The sequence below is a fragment of the Lemur catta genome, chromosome 24 (genome assembly GCF_020740605.2).
Source record: "Lemur catta isolate mLemCat1 chromosome 24, mLemCat1.pri, whole genome shotgun sequence".
Classification (NCBI taxonomy): Eukaryota; Metazoa; Chordata; class Mammalia; order Primates; family Lemuridae; genus Lemur; species Lemur catta.
In genome coordinates this window covers 132,851-152,095 of record NC_059151.1, presented here as the reverse complement: position 1 = coordinate 152,095, position 19,245 = coordinate 132,851, and the positions used below count along the sequence as shown (strand labels likewise).

At 49.4% G+C, this 19,245-nt stretch overlaps 1 protein-coding gene across 2 annotated transcripts in view; it reads right to left on the bottom strand.

Annotated features, from left to right (window-relative positions):
- FRAS1 (Fraser extracellular matrix complex subunit 1) overlaps nucleotides 1–19,245 on the bottom strand; it is a 244,094-nt gene that overhangs the window by 98,817 nt on the left and 126,032 nt on the right. For both annotated transcript variants that reach the window (XM_045536898.1, XM_045536896.1), the window contains exons 19-20: nucleotides 15,259–15,399; nucleotides 11,163–11,306 (exon numbers count right to left, since the gene is read on the bottom strand). In XM_045536898.1, coding sequence (XP_045392854.1) covers nucleotides 11,163–11,306; nucleotides 15,259–15,399 — 285 coding nt within the window. The remainder of the gene's footprint in view (nucleotides 1–11,162; nucleotides 11,307–15,258; nucleotides 15,400–19,245) is intronic.

Here is a 19,245-nt window from a genome sequence, read left to right as displayed (position 1 = left end):
TGACTACAAAGCACACCATGGAAGAAAACACAAAAAATATTTTCACAAAGTATAAATAGGCATAAAAATGACCTTAAAAATGCCTTTCAGAGTCAAAACTAACACTGATGTTTTTTCTTTTAGTTACTTTTCTATGCAATTTTGCACACATAGACTTTTACACAGAAGAGATTATATTAAATGTGGGTACATAGTACTTGTTTTACTCAATACCATCAGCATTTCCACATGTCCTTAGGGACTCTTTGTACACATCATTTTTCCTGGCTACATAGTATTCCAGCATGGAGTAAACACACACAAAAAAGGCATTTTTTTTTTATGATTTGACCATTTAAATTCCAGTTTGTCTCCACTTTTATAATTAAGGCTATGATAAAATCTTTGCGCATAAATCCTTGTCTGTGTTCCAGATTGTTTCCTAAAGGGCAATATCAAAGGAGAATAATTCCTATTTTTGTTATTATATAGCTTACATTTATTGAGCTCTGAATATATAGTAGGCGCTGTACTCGTTATTACAAATGCATAATCTCATCTGAAGAGATGAAGTAGGAAGTGTTATTGTCCCTGTTTTATAGATGAGGAAACTCAGACCCTGAGAGCTGAAGTCATTTGCTCACACCTGTCACATCCAGACTGACTTCAGAGCAAACATGTCCAACCACTACAGGCATGGGGAAAAAAAAGTAAAATCCTTAATAGGTAGTACAAATTTCTTTCCAGAGAGTTTATATCAATTTATATTTCCAAGAGCCATTCATGAGACTGTTTCATCATAACTTTGCCAGCACTAAGACATGTAAAAACAGGAAAACAACCTTGGCTAATTTGTTTGGAGAAAATTGGTAATATATCACTGCTTTAATTTGTATTTCTTTTATTATAAGTGAGGTTGAGCATTTGAAAAATCTTATTTTCTTTCAAACAACAAAAATATTTAAATAGCTACTGTACTTACAGAGTTTTCAGCATGGTTCGGGAAAATGACCTTGGATATATAATTATAATTGAGTATTTAATTTGTTTAATCAAATAATAGTCTGAGGAATTAAACAGTGAGTTCTTTCCCCATGTACTGTGACCACCCCACACTGGACCAGGAAGCATGGAGTCACCATCTACTGCCCGGGAAAGATATCAAAACGGACCCAGCAAAGACACCACATTGGCAGAGCCCACGGCACAGGGGAAAGAAGGAAAAAATAATCCTCAATGTTCATTGGAACTAACAGACGCAGCCCCTTCTCCGTCAGCACGGGCCCTACACGCTCCGTCTCCCTACACCAGCCTAGAAAAGCCACTGAAGCTGGGCAAGAAAGAGCAGAGAGGCCGTCCCTTTGTCCCTGCCTTCCCGCCCCACGCGACAGTCAGCTGGAGGCAGCCCAGTGGCACGACCACGGCTGCAACGTAGAGTGGACCTGGCTGTGCCATGTGTGCCAGGACTGCAGTTACTAAAATGCAGGGAGCGAACTTCCGACCCACGGATGCGGCAGCCTCCGTGAGGATTAACGTCCCATCCTAAAGCCCCATCTGTGCCGCGAGGCATCTGCAGGTGACCTTCTGCCTGTAACCAAAAAAAGGGGGCAAACCCCGACGACATCTCAACACACCGATTGCCTAAAAACGGCGCCCGCCCTGGAGGCTGCCTCTCGGATTCCTCCCACGGCTGCTTCGTAAATAAATTCTTATTTGTCACCAGCGCACCTATAGCGAAGAGTCTTTAATTGCAAGACTCATGAAAGGCGACGAGGAAAGCAGACAGACCCAGGACACGTTTCTTCTGCTCAGTCTGTCTCAGGTGCCTGGTGCAGGGTGGGCACAAGGGGAGGGGCAGACGGAATCCCAGTTGTTTGTGGCCATGCGCCTCCTTGCTAATAACCGCAGCGAATTAACACTTTAAACAAGCAAATTAATGAACACGTGACAAGGTAGCCTGAAAATGGAGTGCTAGCTGTAGCTGAAATAAATACATTTCTCGTTTTTCAGCAAGCAGAAGATTCCATTTGTCTCCTAAATCTGCACAGCATGCAGACATGCTGGAAATTTAAACAGATAAAAAATTAATATTTGGACCCAGCAGCTGCCACATCCCCTAATATGTCACCCTGCAGCCATGAGGAAGCTGCATGTGGTCACCGCTGTGAGATGCTGCCTTCGGATCCCAGAGGCTCTGCCTCAGGGACCAGCGAGGGTCACCCACGGTCGTGACGGATGGACGCGCACGGCAGCGAAATGACTTATTTCACGTCTTTGGCGCAAAGTCAAAAGAGCTTGGAGATATTAAAGTAAATGTGTGCTGTCGCGGCAACGGCTTTGGATGCTGGTTTTATGGAGCAGCAACTGCTTAGCTGATAAATAATGACCTATAAAGACAAATTGAGACACATAGTGATATTCTTAATAATGTCCTGTCAGTCGATTGGGTTCTTAATGTAGCCCATTAAGTGCATTCGGAAGCAGCTAAAATAATCGACACATGTGGCTGTTCCTCATCAGGTAGGAAAGAAATGATTTCATGCCAACACTCGCAGCCTTTAAAGGGTGTAGAATACGAATTCTGATTTCACTTTTTAAATTGACGCGTTTCTACTTGTGAGATGACAGAGCAGGAATTCAGAACACAACACTCGGACGGCAGAAGAGAAACAAGCTCCCATCTCTTTCCCTCTCGATCATGACTTTGGGCTCAGCCCACCCAGGAGCTCTGGGAAATCGTGTGTTCTTTTTGATAGAGGCTCTGAGTTCATACAATGGCTATGAAACAAATAAAACAAAATGAAACCAACCAAACAAGCAACGAAACTTATTTTTCAGTGTCTATGGCTATTGTTTTACTCTCAAAAAGCCAACCAAATAATAAAACGCTAGGATGGAATGGCCTTAACATCACACGACAGTGGTTTCTACCCGGTGCTGACGGCTCACGATGGCTGCGGTCCCCGCCAAGGACATGGACAGCCTGGAGGAGGGAGGGCAGGGCGGGGGAGCGGCAATGTCAAACACAGAGTAAAACTCAGTTTTAGTGCCAGCTCCACTTCCAACAAGGCGACGTGAGCTCCAGCCTTACCCACGCATCTTGATGCCCTGTATCCAATTTATGCTTTACTCGGTTTAGCTCCAAAGTAGAAGACAGCTCGCTTCAGTGACCGTTTACGGCAACCCAGCTGGGTGCAAGGCACTGTGGGAGGCACCACGGGACACGGGGTTCCGAGTCGGACACAGAACCTTCCCCCAAGATGCTCGTGAAGGAATGATGAGAAAGCCACATCCAAAACGCAGCGGGTGTCAGACAACCAGAGCATGTTTTATCCCGAGGGAGTGAGAGGAACTTGAACTCGGATGCTCATCTGACGTTTGCGAACGCTGGTGGCCGAGGACACCCTGCGAGGAGGGACTGACACGCAGCAGCACACGGGCACACGGGAGCTGGGCAGCGGGGAGTGGGGAGAACCGGCGTGGCTGGAGCCGTGGCATTCACTCGGGGACGCAGGGAGACCGAGGCCTAGAAAGCCAGGGCGGAGGATTCACCGTCAACGCAGCAAGGGGAGGCCACCAACAGGTGCTGAGCACCAAACAGTGTTTTGTGAACCAGAGCTGACCTTCAAGGAGAGTCGTCCTCCCCTTGGGAAAGAGTGGGAGACCGTCAGTGGGGAAGAGCCTCTGGTGAAAAAATGAGACTCTCAACCAAGAAAGACGGACTTGGGGTTCCACAGTGGGAACCGGGAAAGGGAAAACATCCAAGCGCCAACTGCAGAGGCGGAATCTGCACGATAGCGCCGTGAGCTGATATGGAAGAGTCTTCACGAAGCAGGTGTAACCCAGTGGTTTTGAGCTGCACCGACGGAAAAATCAGCCCTGGGCGGACAAGACAGTCAGGAAGAGGAGGAAGAGGACCTATGGGGGGGTGAAGACGAGGGCCTTCTTCGGAGCTTTCCTGGGGGTCGGCTGTCCAGCAGGTGGAGGGGGATGAGGGCCTGGAGGTGACACCATGGGCACCTGGGGCAGACGCTAAGGAGACGACAGAAACGATGAACAAAGCTGTGAGAGACGCTCAGGTCCTGGAGGAAGGAGGGTGGGGAGGAAGAAGAGCAGGAAACACGGAAAGGGAAGAGGAAGAGGACACGTGTGACCAGAGGGGAAGCCCAGCTGGCGAGGGCAGCGGCAGAAGGCTGAGGTGCAGGTGCAGGCGGGGGGCGGGGGCAGCTCCTTTCTCAAAGGAGGGAAAGGGCTGAGGAAGCTGCAGAGACATTTGAGGAGAAAAGTGAGGTTGGTTTGTTTTGTTTTGTCAGGTAATGTGAATCTGCTAAACAACAAAGGAAGCAGAGCTGCAGACTGAGAGTGAACGGAGATTCGACCCGAGGGAGGGTGTAGAGGGAGTCGAGTGGTCAAGACCAGAGAGCACGAGAGAGAGGTGAAAAAAGGATGCCAAGAAGCAAAGAAGGTCTCACGGAAACTAGATCGGGCATGAAGGTGGTAACACAGTGGTCACTGTGCCCCCTCTGAAGTGCCTGACAGAGCCACAGCCCAGCTCTCGCGCTTAGCAGCTGTGAAACTCCGGGTAGGTGGGTCAACACCTCTGACCTCGTGTCTCCTCTTATTTTAGCCTGTGAAATGAAGATGGTACTAATCGCAGGACCAACCGCCTGGGGCTGCAGCCAGGATTAAATGAGATACTATATGTGATGAGCCGGCACACATTAAGTGCTCAATAAACATCAGTTATTATTCTTTGTCTGCAGCGGGCACAGTCAGAACTGACGCTGATACTGAGGCTCACGTTTGCAGCTATGTCACCGTCGTTGCCTATCACATGAGAGCCAGAGGTTTATACGTGCGTGGGAAAAGGAGTAAGTACAGTCTTAGCAGTTGCACTATCTTTGGTACTAACGAGGATAACCTGAGTGTAAATTCAGCCGTGTTCTTTTAACGCAGACCCACAAAATCTGTCTCTGCAATTCCGGCCCTGACCCATCGTTGTTACGAGGGCAACAGCAATCGGACTGCGCTGGGAGCCTTCCTGCGTCGGAAGCTTACAAATAAGCTTTCTGTCGTTACTAAAGCTACGTAGCGTATTGTTCAGTAAAAGTCACATGAAGGAGAAAATACACTTTCTTCTTTTTTTTAATTTAGGAAGGACTCAATTGAAGCATAGTTCATGTTCTTTTTTACTGAAAGGAAAAGCTCAAAGCAAAAACACCCTGAACTATTCAATCATCCCTCCGCAGACAGTACGATCTCTTAAATAAAACACAGGCCGGGAGAACAAGGAAGAGACAATCGTTGGAAGTTCTGCAGAGAGAACGGATGTTCAATCCATAGTTCAAGCAATAAGAGATAGGGTGGCAAGACGAGAAATAAGGAAAGAAAGTGCATTCTAAAAGAAAGAAGATAAGGAAAATAAAGCAGCAAGTGTTAAGGAAAAAAAGAAGACACAAGAAAATTGGAAAAATATACAGATAGAAGAACAGGACCGGAGGGAAAAAAGAGGAAGGTGAAAAAGAAGAGATAAGAATCAGAATACACTCACACCGAGATCCCTGAAATCATCGGCATGTGACGCAGTGGAAGGACCAGTAGAAGGAAGACGGGAGCGTGGAACACAGTCTGCAAACGGGTCCGTAATGTCATTACCCTTGGGGAAAGCCGACAAATTGTTCAAAACATTAACATCACGTAGTTCAGGGCTTCCCAAAGATGGTTCTGCACAGCACTGGTTAGTTCCACGAGAAACTACAAGAAAGGCATCTGCAAGAAAATGCCTGGAAAACAATGTCCAGCCTTCTTCATCATAAAGATTCACGATGTACACGTGCATTTGTAAGGGTCTAGGAATTCTGCAAGAAAGACAGTTGCTTAATTTTATCTGACTGAGATGTTCCCAAATTTATCTGGCCAGGAGTCTTTTTTGAATGTAACACCTATTAACCATTGCTTAGAGTTTGAGTTCCACGGAATGAAAACAATATGAAAATGCTTAATATTTATTTTCTGATACTTGTGTTCTTTTGCTTAAATTCTCTCACAGATTTGTGGCAACAGTGAATCAGCGTTTAAAAAAAATCACTGCGTAAACAGCAACAAATTTTTAACCCCCCAGAATTCCATCACCCTAAAATGATCAGTTATTTTAATTGTTCCGCTCTTGCTCTCTGCACTATTACTCTCTCAGTACCATCTCCGTTCTACACAACAACTCAAACACAGCCACCCCGGTCGCCGCCACATAAAGCCCAAGCCACCTTTTTTTGACGCATCTGCACTTGGACATTTTCCCCTTGGGTTTTTATATGTTTTTCTTTTCATTCTCACCCTCTTCTATGAGCAAGAGGAAGCTTTCAGTTGAGAAAGACAAATGGAGAAAGCATGCCGAGATTTGGAATTTTTTTTTGTTAGCGTTGTTGAGAGGTGGGCAGAAAAAAATTTTAACTCCATGAAGAAAAAACTCTGGCTTTCCATAGACTTGCCCACGTCTCCTGCGATCGTGTGCACGCCTGCCTCTCAGTTCATTTGTCTTTGTTGAAAATTATCACCCCTGGCCTGAACCTCACAAACTATGTGTGTTGCTTTGATAGGCATGGTGGAAAAACCCTACACACCTGACTCCTCCGTACTCAAGGGCACATGGAGCTGACTGGACCTGCTCCCAGGATGTGTATACTCTTGTCTACAAGACAGATGAGATGTGATTTTCTTTTTTAAACAGCTACGTGCAATTAAGAGGTCTCTGATGCTCATCTTAGGTGCAGTTCAGAGAGAGAATAAACCCTGTCAGGAAGTCCCGGCACCCCGCATGGAACTCACACAGCTGGGGGGCAGCGAGGTTCTTTTCTCCAGGGCTCCCAGGGAGCTTGGCCCTCCCCAGGGTGGCGGGGGACATCCCACCAAGGCCTGCGTGGGGCAGATTGCCCTCGGCTTTGTGTGTCGTCACGTGGCTTCCCCAGCACCTTCCCGAGTTTAGATAAAAGCCATCTAAACATTCCATGAGGTTAACTATGACCCGACAGAGCCAACACTTGAGTTAATAACATGCCAGGACTTTAGGGTCAGGGCAACATGAAGACAGGATAGAAGCTCCCGGCAGCTGCAGTAAGAAACCTGCTCACTCACACTCTGACTCCCTCCTGGACAGCCGCCCCTGGTGTCCAATGGTCACCCCGGATTCAGACGCACCGTTTTCCTTGGCAATGGGACTCCCATCCCTCGACTTTCCGTGACCGGAAACCTGGAAACCATCTGCAAAGTTCCCTCTCTCGTAGCCCCAGAGTTGAGAGATCACCAAGCTCTACTGCTTCTGTTAGGTTAAACCGCATGAAATCGCCACTACTGGACCATTTTTGCTGACAAAACAGCAATCTTAGAGGACTCAACCCAACGTGTCATTAACACCTGGTGAGGCTGTGGCCCCTTTTCTTCCTCCTCTCAGCAACGTTCTCGTCAGGGGCCTTAACCTCTCATCTGGATTTTTGCAACCACCTCCTAAGTCTTTCTGAGCTGGTCTTGTCTTCCGCAGATCTTTCTTGTCACAGAAACGTGACCATGACACTCCCTGCTTGGGGACCTTCAAGAGACCCCCACAGCCTGGACAATGAGGCAGGTTCTTAGCCCACGCGTGCCCAGGCCTCCCGCCCTGCCCGCATCCCACACTCAGGGCTGACACGCTACTTCTCTCTTCACGGCTGTCTGAACAGACGATCTTCTCTGGCTGGTTTCCCGAAATGCTTCTCCCTCCAAATCTCTAACCCCCATGTCTAATTCGTACGCAGCTTTTAAAATCGTATGGACTTTAACATCTTCCAGAAAGTGTTCACACCCATTTCACACGCACACACGCGCACACACACGCACACACGCACACATGCACACGCACACACGCATACGCACACACATGCACACACACACGCACACACATGCACACATGCGCACACACACGCGCACACACACACACACACGCACACACACGCACACATGCACACACACATGCACACACATGCACACACGCACACACACGCACACACATGCACACACGCACACACACATGCACACACATGCACACACACACACGCACACACACGCCCGCCAACATGGGCTGGGGCCCACCCTACAGGCTCGTCCCCTACCCTGCGCTGTGTGTAGGGAACACAGCAACGTCACACCAAATACACGCCCCCTTCTGCTGTGGGCTGATCTGTGTCCCCCACAAATTCTTACCTTGGGGCCCAGCCCCCAGCACTTCAGAAAGTGACTATAGTTACTTATAAACCCTTTAAAGAGGTAATTAATTAAAAGCAGACTGTTAAGGGCTGGACCCCCAATCCCCCCCGACTAGTGTAGCTGCAGGACTCACAGGACACACAGAGACGCCAGGCCTGTGCGTGGAGGAACGGCCCCCGCACGCCAACGACAGTGGCCTCAGAAGACACTAACCCTCCTGGGCACCTTGACCTTGGCCTTCCAGCCTCCAGGACTGTGAGGAAACAAATTTCTGCTGTGGGGCTTTGTCGCACAGACCCGGCAAACACACACACTTCCCTTCACTAAGCTGTACGTGTCTTTTATGCAAACACCACGTCTCACGCAATTTTCTTTAGAAAACGCATCCATTTAGTGAAAAGTGTAAACTTAGGGGTCCAACATGCTTCCCTGAAGGTTCAAAAATTGAAAATGATCAAACTTTTCTGCAACAGATACTATCACACCAGTCTTTACCCAACAAAGGATTTCCGAGCACCAGACAACGGTTCCCTCATTTAAAATCATTACTTAATACACCTAAACCCATAATGGCCACGGGTCTCCTTTTCCAGCTGATTTTAGTAGGACCTGCTCTCCCATGGCTGGAGACTTCCGGAACCATTTAGCTCAGTCCCATGAGTCTCTATTCTAAGGGTCTCCTATTTGCCTTAAAAAATCAATGCAATTCCTAATCACCTAATTTACTATCAAAGAGCACTCTGGACATTAGAGAGAACAGAGCTCATTAAAAATTAAACGTTTCCAATCTCCTTACGCAAACCTGTATTTATAAGATAGGCCCCAGCATGAAATGTTTAGGGTCCACATGGGGAACAGACTGGAACCAGAGAAGCCACCATGAAGAGACACCTCAGGTCCCACCTTCCAACTCTCCTTCCCGACTCGAATCTGTCCTTGCTCCGTCCACCCTCCCCGCAGCTTGCCGACTTCTCGCCCATCACACACGCTCAGTGAAGTCACGGCCCTCTCACGCCTCTCAGGCCCCACTGCCCACGAGGTCTAGCCCAAACGTCTTGGTCTGGAACTTTGGGTTCCTTGTACTCTGGTTCCAACTTAAGCTCCCCAATCATCTCACCTAATACGCTCAAATACCAACCACGCTCTTCCCCCAGGTTGGATGACTCACCGGCCACGAATGGCTTATGCTCTGGGCCTGTCTCCTGGTGAAACATACTCAGAAAGCCCACCTGGGCACCCTGTCTAACCAAATCCTGCTATTCTTCTGGAAGCATCTTAGGTTCTACGTCCGCCATGATGCCTTCCATACCCTGTTACTTCTCCCGCCGTTGAGCTGCTGCAGCCTCACTATCTGTTGTGTTATGGGACACCAGTTGCTCTGCGTTACTTGTTAACTGCACCTGTCCCTTTGGCTCACCTCAGTAAGTGGCCTGGAAGATCTGTGTTCCCCCAAACAGCAGCTCAGCACCTTGTGCTCAGTGGGTTCTCAGTAAACAGCCACTAGGGTGCTTTAACCACGTCAGAAACCACTCAGTTCCCACGGCAGCTGCTTCTCCATAACCTAAAGCAAGAGCCAGGAGCTAAACTCAGACTCACACACTGTGTCAAGGGTCAGCCCTGCCATGCCAGGTCCTCCTGTCTCCCATGCTGCCCACTCCCCAGGACGGTCCCGACTGTGACTGGCATCACCAGTGAACACTCGTGCCCACGGCCGGTCGGGATTCTGATCATTCTTAAGCCCAGAGTCAGAGTTTCCACTTTTTGTCACCCCTCAAATGTGTTCACAGTCTGTGACTGGGCTTCTGTTCTGAGTCCCAGCATTCTGGGGTGCAGCCTGTGCTTGGCAGCTCAGCCTCCTTAGGGTGCAGACCTCGACCCCCATGTGCGGTCTTTAGTTAAGGACAAGTGTGTCACCTGGACTACGGCACTGCCAGCCACACCTAGAGCACTTGCTGTCCCCCAACCACCGCCACCAGGCCAGACTGGACAGCTGAGCTCCTGGCACCGTCCCGGACTGAACGTGCCCACTGGATGCCATGGTCCAGACACCTGGCTGCACCTGCTCCCTGCCCAGGGACAAGCCCAACAGCCACGTCAGCCCCTCCCACATCACCCTGTCTGGTCCCAGCTCTCCTGTCTGTCCAGGGGCCGGGATGCCCCCCAGTCAGCCCTTCCGAGCTGGGACAACAGCTGCTAAAGGCAAATCCTGACAAGTTTCTCCTACAATTGGAAGAAGTGGGTCAAGAAGTGTATGATAACCCGACAACCTGTCAATTCTTCTCTCCAGACTATAAGCTCTTTGGTGGGGGTCACTGTCTCATTCTTCTTCTGTATTCTGAGCACCTGACCATTCGCAGGCACTCAGAAATGCATACCTGTTATCTGAAAGGGTAGATGAACACAAACCATGTATGGCCCCCAACATTATTCAAACTGCTTTCCTAATTGTTTTTCACAACTAAGCTCTAAAATGAGGAAGAAAAAATACCCATTCCCTGAGGCAACTGATCTACTTTTAGGTTAATCTCCCTGAAATTTTGTGCCAGCGGCAGGATGGCAAAGTTTTTCCAAAGCAAGAGGCAGGAGATGACAGAGACAAGAGGGAGAAAGTCTTTGGAGTGATTGTTTTGAAAACACATTTTGCTGTCTTAGGAGGACGCTGCCAAACATATATAAAAGCACAATTACCATCACTTCATTCTTTGTTAATGTGAGATCCTAAGTTTTTTAAGGACTTGCAAGAATATTACTAGAAGCTCCATTCAAAGCTGCAAGTATTTACTAAATGCCTGAGGGGAGGCCGTGGGGCGAGCGCCCAGACACGAGACAAGTGTGTCCCGGAAAGGAGCTTGTAGCTCGAGGACAAAGAACAAGAGCCCCCAAGCCTGGTGTGAAGAACCCAGTAGCTGCCCCGTGACTTCTGGGGACCCTAAGGGACTTCCGCTCACCAGCACAGTCCCCTGCGAGGTTGAGCAACTGCTCTTCCCGGCAGCTGGTCCGGCAGCTCCCACCGCTGAGAGAGGCACGGGGGTGACAGGAGACGCAGTCGGATGCCAGCGGCCCGTGGCACTGCCTGCAGGTTGGGTGACATTCTAGGCAGGAAAACGAAAGCAGGATTGGAATTAGCAGTTCAGCATGCAAATGCGATAAGTATTCAACGCACTCCACCAATTACATGAAGAGCAGACCTCAAACTCTGGTCATCTTTCGAAGATTTCTGGGCAAGCCTGGCACACTCGTGGACCAACAGCCTGCATTTCTGGAGTCAGTGAGAATCCTGCCCACGAGCAGAACACACAGTCTAGAACTGCAAACACCTGGTGATCGGCCACACACCCCAGAGGGACCGTCCTCGTCTGTGTTAGTGAGGGGTCACAAAGCAGAAATGTGCGCGGTGAGACTCCCCACCCGAAAACACCACGGTTTAAGGAGAGAGCAGGCCCGGGGGGAGGGCTGCTTCCCAGACATTCCTGGCAGGGAAGTGGGGGCCACACGCAGCGAATGACACTGAAGCTTCTTGCTAGTCAGGTGCCAGGCAGGCTCCCCCCTGGGCTGCACCCGGACGCCTGCTCTATCAGCATCACTTAATCAAAACACAAGGAACAAAAACGTCCTCTTTCTGGAGGTCATCCTGAGCTCTGTCTGAAGCGCAGTTCCTTAGACAAGATTATGTCAAGCTGTGTCTTCCCCAGAAAAACCAGCAAATGAACGAGAGGAACGACACAGAGAAACCCGAGTGAGTCCCCGTGAGGTGCGGGCAGCAAGACGAGGGGGAAGGAATCAAAGCGGCTGCACTCCGGATGCTAAGGCGGCAGCAGGAGCGAGCGCGTGGCAGGAGGTTTGGGGTTTCCCTGCCAAGGACAAGGGGGTCTAAGCACGCCTGACTCCAAGAGGACGGGAGGGAGGCACTGGAGCTGGGTGGAACTTGCTGGAACTGGTGAACTCCCTCCTGGCACACAGCTGGGGAAAAGCAGAGGCACAGACTCCGAGCACAGTCAGCTGCCTCTCACTTCTGGCAAGAGGCCAAGAGAAGATAAGGAGTTATACCAAAAAAAAGCAAGTGAGAAAATGAACTGCTTCTAGAAGGACAGCAGTATCTCCCTCCCACATTCCTGAGGCTCTGAACTTTGAAAACGTCTATCTGAAAGGTAACTAGCATTCTCAGGAAGCTTCCACCGCCCACTTCTTCCTCCCCACCAGAGTATTCCCCGCGACCCGGCTGCCCCGCTGCTCACGGGACCACCCATCTGCTCCTTCCAGCAGACGGACAGAGAAACCTAGAGCTACTCCGACTCTGCTCCCCTAAACCATTTACACACAGGAGAACCAGCCGGGCTGGGTGGAGGCACCAGCTTTCAAGGACAACCCTACCTAAGGACAGAGAAACCAGGACGTCCCCCCACTGGGCTTGACAGAGTGTGCAAAGCAAAGCAACTCACCAGGCGCCTGCACAGATTAAAAAGGCACTCCGCAAAAGGAAAAAAAATTCCAGAATTAAAATAATATTGCGGCCGGGCGCGGTGGCTCACGCCTGTAATCCTAGCTCTGGGAGGCCGAGGCGGGTGGATCGCTCGAGGTCAGGAGTTCAAGACCAGCCTGAGCAAGAGTGAGACCCCGTCTCTACTAAAAATAGAAAGAAATTATCTGGCCAACTAAAAAATATATATACAAAAAAATTAGCCGGACATGGTGGCTCATGCCTGTAGTCCCAGCTACTCGGGAGGCTGAGGCAATAGGATCACTTAAGCCCAGGAGTTTGAGGTTGCTGTGAGCTAGGCTGATGCCACGGCACTCACTCTAGCCCGGGTAACAAAGTGAGACTCTGTCTCAAAAAAAAAAAAAATAAATAAATAAATAAATAAATAAATAAATAAATAAATAAAATAATATTGATCTTCAATCATCTAAATTTGTACTCGCTCTAAATTTTCTCTTTGGAATTTAAGGCTAGTCAAATCTAACAAATGTTAATTTATTTTAAAAATATTTTATAAATTTACTACATGTTTTCTGACTCCAGAAATACAAGCAAGGCAATTTCACCACAATAAGCTTTTCTGTCAGCTGGTCCTAACAGCCTCTCTTTAGAAATAAAATAGGAGTCACGGTAGAATGTGTTCTGTTTTTTTTGCCCTGTAGATACAAAAAAACCACCGTGCTACATACAATAAGGTGCTTAAACTTTAGTATTTTGTCAATTCCAATAAAATCCTGTACTAAACTCAACTAGTGATTTCCAGAATCTCTGTCACTGAAATATAAAGGTGCTATTAAAAGTGTACAGGACTGACACATCAATGAAGGAAGTGAATACCTCTCTCTGCTTTTGCTCTTTCCTGCTGCAGCCCCGGCAAGCAGGGCTGAGACGTGCCCAGAGCTCCCTGTGCCCAGTGCCTGACCCTGCCCGAATCAGCAGCACCTGTGAGCCCGTCTGCACGATGGAGACCAGCAAATCCACCCCTCGCTGTGTGCATGGCCATTTCCCCTCCGACAGGCCTCGGATCCGGGCTGTGCTGCTTCGGCCACGAGGACACAGCGGAGTTAGCAGGGAGACCTGCAGCTTCTGCTTAGGTCTCTGGGGAGACTCACGCTGGGGAACACAGCTGACACGCAGAGTCACGGGCAAGGCACGGAGGCTCACGCCGGCAAGCCCAGTGCTTTCGGAGGCCCGGGGGGAAGATCACAGAACAGGCAAGAAGTCTGGAGAGCTGAGACTGCCATGCTGTGCGGAAGCCCCATCAGCCACACGAGGCCTCGCAGGGCAGGAGTCAGACCTGTCAGTGGAATCCGCCCCACGACCCCCGTACAGGACCCTAAGAAAACTGCCCAGCTGAGCCCATGAACCCCAGAGCCGTGGAAGATAATCAAATTTTAATCTGCAGTTCTGGCTGGTTTATCAGGCACCGACAGGGCACCAGAGCAGCACCGCACTGACAGAGATCAAGTAAAAGACGTCTCTAGTGTCCTTGAGTGTCTCGGTCCCCAAAGTCCAAATCCTTCCTCCATTTCTTACATGCAAAGGAATGGAGTATCATGTAGCCAGGAAAATTACACACACACACACACACGTTTGTACATGAAATTTTTCATGACGTAAGGGATTGTTTATGGCTTAATGTTTGGGAAAAATGAATACAAACAAGTTTAGCTCTCCTGTGCTTTATACATGCCGTTTATGCACGAGCATATGCAAGAGATACGCCAAAAGGGAACATATCGCCAGGTTTGGAGTGTTGCTTTTGAAATGTGGAATTATCAGCGATGCTCCCCAAATCCCTCTTTCTTTCTATTCTGAACTTTTGTTTTTTTTTGAGACAGAGTCTCGCTCTGTTGCCCGGGCTAGAGTGCTGTGGCATCAGCCCAGCTCACAGCAACCTCAAACTCCTGGGCTCAAGCGATCCTCCTGCCTCAGCCTCCCGAGTAGCTGGGACTACAGGCATGCGCCACCATGCCCGGCTAATTTTTTCTATATATTTTTAGTTGTCCAGATAATTTCTTTCTATTTTTTTAGTAGAGACGGGGTCTCGCTCTTGCTCAGGCTGGTCTCGAACTCCTGACCTCGAGTGATCCTCCTGCCTCGGCCTCCCAGAGCGCTAGGGTCACAGGCGTGAGCCACCGCGCCTGGCCTCTATTCTGAACTTTTAAACCTCATACAATGAGCCCATAATCCTTTAATGATCAGAAACATAAATTTTTTAACTTCAAAAGCAGCCGTAGCAACAGGGAGTTACACGGACCTGTGTCCTGGTTCCTACGGACATAAAGGTCACTGTTTGGTCCACGAGGAGAGTTACGTGTCCAGCATGGCCTTCCCGGTGAGAGAAAACCAAGCTCAGGGTTCACTCAGATGTCACCGTCTCCAGGGTAAAGCTGACTCCCTCCCTCTCTCCTGCTCCGTCACTGCTTCCTCATTGCGAGAACGAAATCTTCCTTGTTCCCCTCACTACAGACCTTGACCCCTGCAGTCCCCAGCACGACAGGGTCGCTGATCACAGCAGAAACACACGGGCACAGGGAACATGCACGAGCACGTCACACACTCACCTGTGCAGCCACCTGCCTGGCTGAAGTAGCCGTCGGGGCACCGGGACAGGCAGCGCCCGCCCAGCAGCACGCGGGGAGGCTGGCAGGCCGTGCAGTTGTGGGGACTCTTCCCCGCACACCGGAGACAGGACTGGTGGCACGCTGGGGGACAAAGCAGAGGGACAGTCAGGGAAGCCTCCCACGACACGGGCAGCAGCTCCGTCTCTCCTGCCAACATTCCGGGCTGAGACGTGTTCTGCACGGTCGCCTGGCTTTGCCAGGCACGGGGCACACACCTGCCACACCCCTCTCCAAGGCAGCCCCCTGCAGAGCAGGCGTTTGTGGCACCCGGGTTGAACAAAGCACAGATGCAGAAACGACCATCTGCAGAGTCTCACGTTTCTTCCCACCCGAGCTCCCATTCTCACGGCATGTCGAGTAAAGCACAGGAAGCCCAAAACCGTTCTCCCTCCTGTGGGACAGCTGTCCCAGAATCGCTGTCACCAGACCCTGGCTGCTTATCAGGCTGCTCAGATCAAAGAAAAAGGGGACGATCAGGACAGAAGCTCCCTGAAGCCAGAAGATGGTGCTGGGGCCACGCTCTTGTACCATCTGCAGGAGTGTGAGCCAAATAAGCCTCTTTTCTTCATGAATTACCCAGTCTCGGGTGTTCCTTTGAGGCAACGCTAAACGGACTAATACACCCCCTAATAGACAGGAAATCAGAGTGGATCACTGTGGAATTGAAAACGGGAGAAAGATGAATCAATGCATTATGCGCATAAATATGTTTTATTTCATTTGGTCACAAAGTCCATGTAGTGGCCAAGCTCAATGTGAATTAAGATTATTGAATTACATAAAGCAGAAAGCAAGGGGGACAAACCAATGGAAAGGGCGGGCCAAGAAGCCCAGGAGAAGGTCCCTTTGCCACACACTCGAGTTTAGGGGTAAGCCCGTGAACGTTCCATGGCAGACTTCAGGATCCCTCCCTGGAGACGGGTAAGAATCAAACAGATGACGAACTAGCTAGTTGCCGCGGACACAGAGGGAAAAGGACATGCTGGGTGACCGTCCTCTCAAAGCCTCTGTTCTGAGTGCAGGGATTCGCATCTGCATCTTTCTTGACAATCTCATGAAGCTTCAACTCTGCGCTGGTTTTGGGAACGTCTACGCTGCTCCAGTGAGTTTTATGAGGCTTCCTCTTTCAACGGAAGCGGATTTCATGGCAGGAGTCCTGTCTGAAGTCTGAGATCCTTCAAGGAAGACCAACTCTATTACAGAGCATCTGTGGAAGACATCTGAAAGTTCTATGAGTCATCCCTCCAGGTAATGCTACGTTCAAGACTGGCTCTCTGCTTGATGGCTAAGTACACACGTTTCTGAGAAGGCAAGAGTGAGCGGCTTCGGCACCGCAAGTGTCCTCAGACGGCTGGAGTCCAGCCAACATGACTCCAGCACAAACTGTGCCCAGAACAACCAGAACATCAATTCTTGTTCATCCTATTTTCTATTTAAATTTCAAACAACTGACACCATTCTTTCTCTTTTCTTTTTAATGATACAAAAAAGTGGCCCGGCATCCCAACTTTCATTCCATATAAAATTTCCTACATTTTGACATTAAAAACAAATGTTGAGATGGACTTCCCCAAAAAACAAGATGCAGATATCAAAACCCTCTAGTACATAAGGGATGAAAATTGAAATGAGCAAAGTCGATCAGAATCAGTCTCCCCCTTTCCTTCACCCTCCTTTTCTGTATTCTCACTCCTTTTTTTGTCTTTCTTTCTTTTTTAACATTCCCCATCTCCCCCCCCCCAAACTAGACTGGAAAATATTTAAGAGTAAAAATCACATCTTCTTTCGTTCCTGTGAGTCCTGTACCCATCACAGCTCCTGTCCCTGGAGCGTCACAGGTTCTCAACAAACGAATTTCCGCGGCCTAAACGTGTGGGCGGTGGAAGGAGGGAAACCCGGGCGTCACACTCGTCTAGTTCTTCCCTCTCTGATCATTTCTTCCAGCCCCTTTCTCTGAACACCACATAAATACTGGAGCTTCCCAAGACTCCGCCCTTTGCCCTTCCTTCCTCACTCGTGGGCAAGCACACCCACAGCTTCAGTGCCGACCCCTGTGCTGGTGAGTCTCGGGGGTGTGTGTGCTCTGGCCTCTCTCCCGAACACCAGCCACGCGAATCCACCGCCTGGGAGGAATCTCCACTGGGTGTTTTACAGGTGTTCACACTCCTCACTTCCAAAATACCACCCCTCATCCACTTCTGAGCACAGCCCACATCCACGTAATGTAATTGTGGACGTCTGCCCCGAACTGTACTCTTCATCGACCCATCCCACCCTCCTGCTCCCCCGGCCGGCAGTTGAATTCCCGGAGCCCCACCACTCACCAAGTCACTCATGCCGACAACCATGGAGTTATCCTAAACTTCTGCTTTCCCATCACCACAACACATCAGGCTCTGTTGACTTTACAGCCTGAATCTGTCGAATTGACCCCAACTTCCCCACCCCGTGACCCCTCAGTCCAGACCTTCACCACCGCACGCTGTGGATCAGTGCGGAGCTTCCTAACCAGCCCACCTGCTTCTCCCCATGTATCCGCCACACAATCACCAGATTTTATCATCCCTATAAAATGCAAATTGACCAAATCATTCCACCACTTAGAGTCTTTTCATGGCTCACCAATACCAACAGCGTCAACGCTAAACTCCCGAGCATGGCACATACAGCACTTTGTGACGTGACCCACGCACACGCCACGTCCCCAGTCATTCCTCACCAGTCACCTCTCTGGATGTCACACTGCGGGAACATCAAACACACTGCGCTCCTCCAAACACGCCACGCCTTCGCACTGGCCGTCCGCTTGCTCTAGAAGGCCCCTCCCCACCTTCTTCACCCGGCGAACTCTCACTAATCCCTCAAAAGCTTAATCACGCCAAGTTTTCCCTCTACAGATCTTTCCTCACTACTGTCAGACAGAGCCAGTCTCCTCTGTGCTGTTTCTATACCTTGCGCCCACTGCCGTGCCAGCCTGTGTCACACGCCCTTTTAATTACTTGCTCAGATGTCCGTCCCCTGCTTGATCCTGCTTTCCCTAAGGCGTGGCCTCCAGCTTTTTCATCTTCCTCTCCCCAGAGCCTGGCACACTCCCACTCTAAAAGCCAGGAGGGGAAAGCGAAGAAGACTGAACATTGCCGGAAGGCACGCATTTGTAGACTGCATGTCAGCACTCCACGGACTACATTAAAGAGCACGGCTTAATCTAGATTCCGTATGTTTGATTCAATTAATGTAAGGGAATTCCAACCCCATAAATGGTAACATACCCCTAAGCTGTACAGGCAGATTCCTGCCCATTTATTTCTTTAATTAAAACTCTTTGCCTTGAGGCCCTTGATAAATCTTAGCAACCACTGAACACATCAAAATACACACCGCAGACTTTTCTCTCCCCACTCACCTAAACCAAGTAATAAATTGACCGAAAGAACTGATAAACTTACTTATGTCGTTAAAAATTAGTACAAAACCTGGAAGCAATTTTGTCCTGCACAGTAAGATCCAGCCCAAGGAGGAAAACTATCTTCCAGACTGAAAAAGGAGGTTTGGAAAAATGTAGCCCCTGAAATTCCCGCGATGGTTGACTGACCACGGCTCCCTCACCAAGCTGAGCACAAGGAAGAGGCAGGGACGGGGCTGCTGGGATGTCTGTTACCGCCACACTCTTTTTAAAACACAGTGTTTCTTCTGAGATAATAGATAGTATGTAAGCAAAACTCAGTATTGTCATACAGAGTTCATTTTTAAAACAAAACTTGTAATTTCTTCAAAATTGTATCATCTTGCATCCTCTGCAGAACTGTGGAGATCGAGAGAATCCGTCATTAATTTGCCTCTGGGGAGGAACCAGCTCTTTAAGGCCATCTGTTATTCCAGAGGGCGGGGGCACCGGTGGGGCCCCTGGTTTGCGTGTCTGTAGCCTGC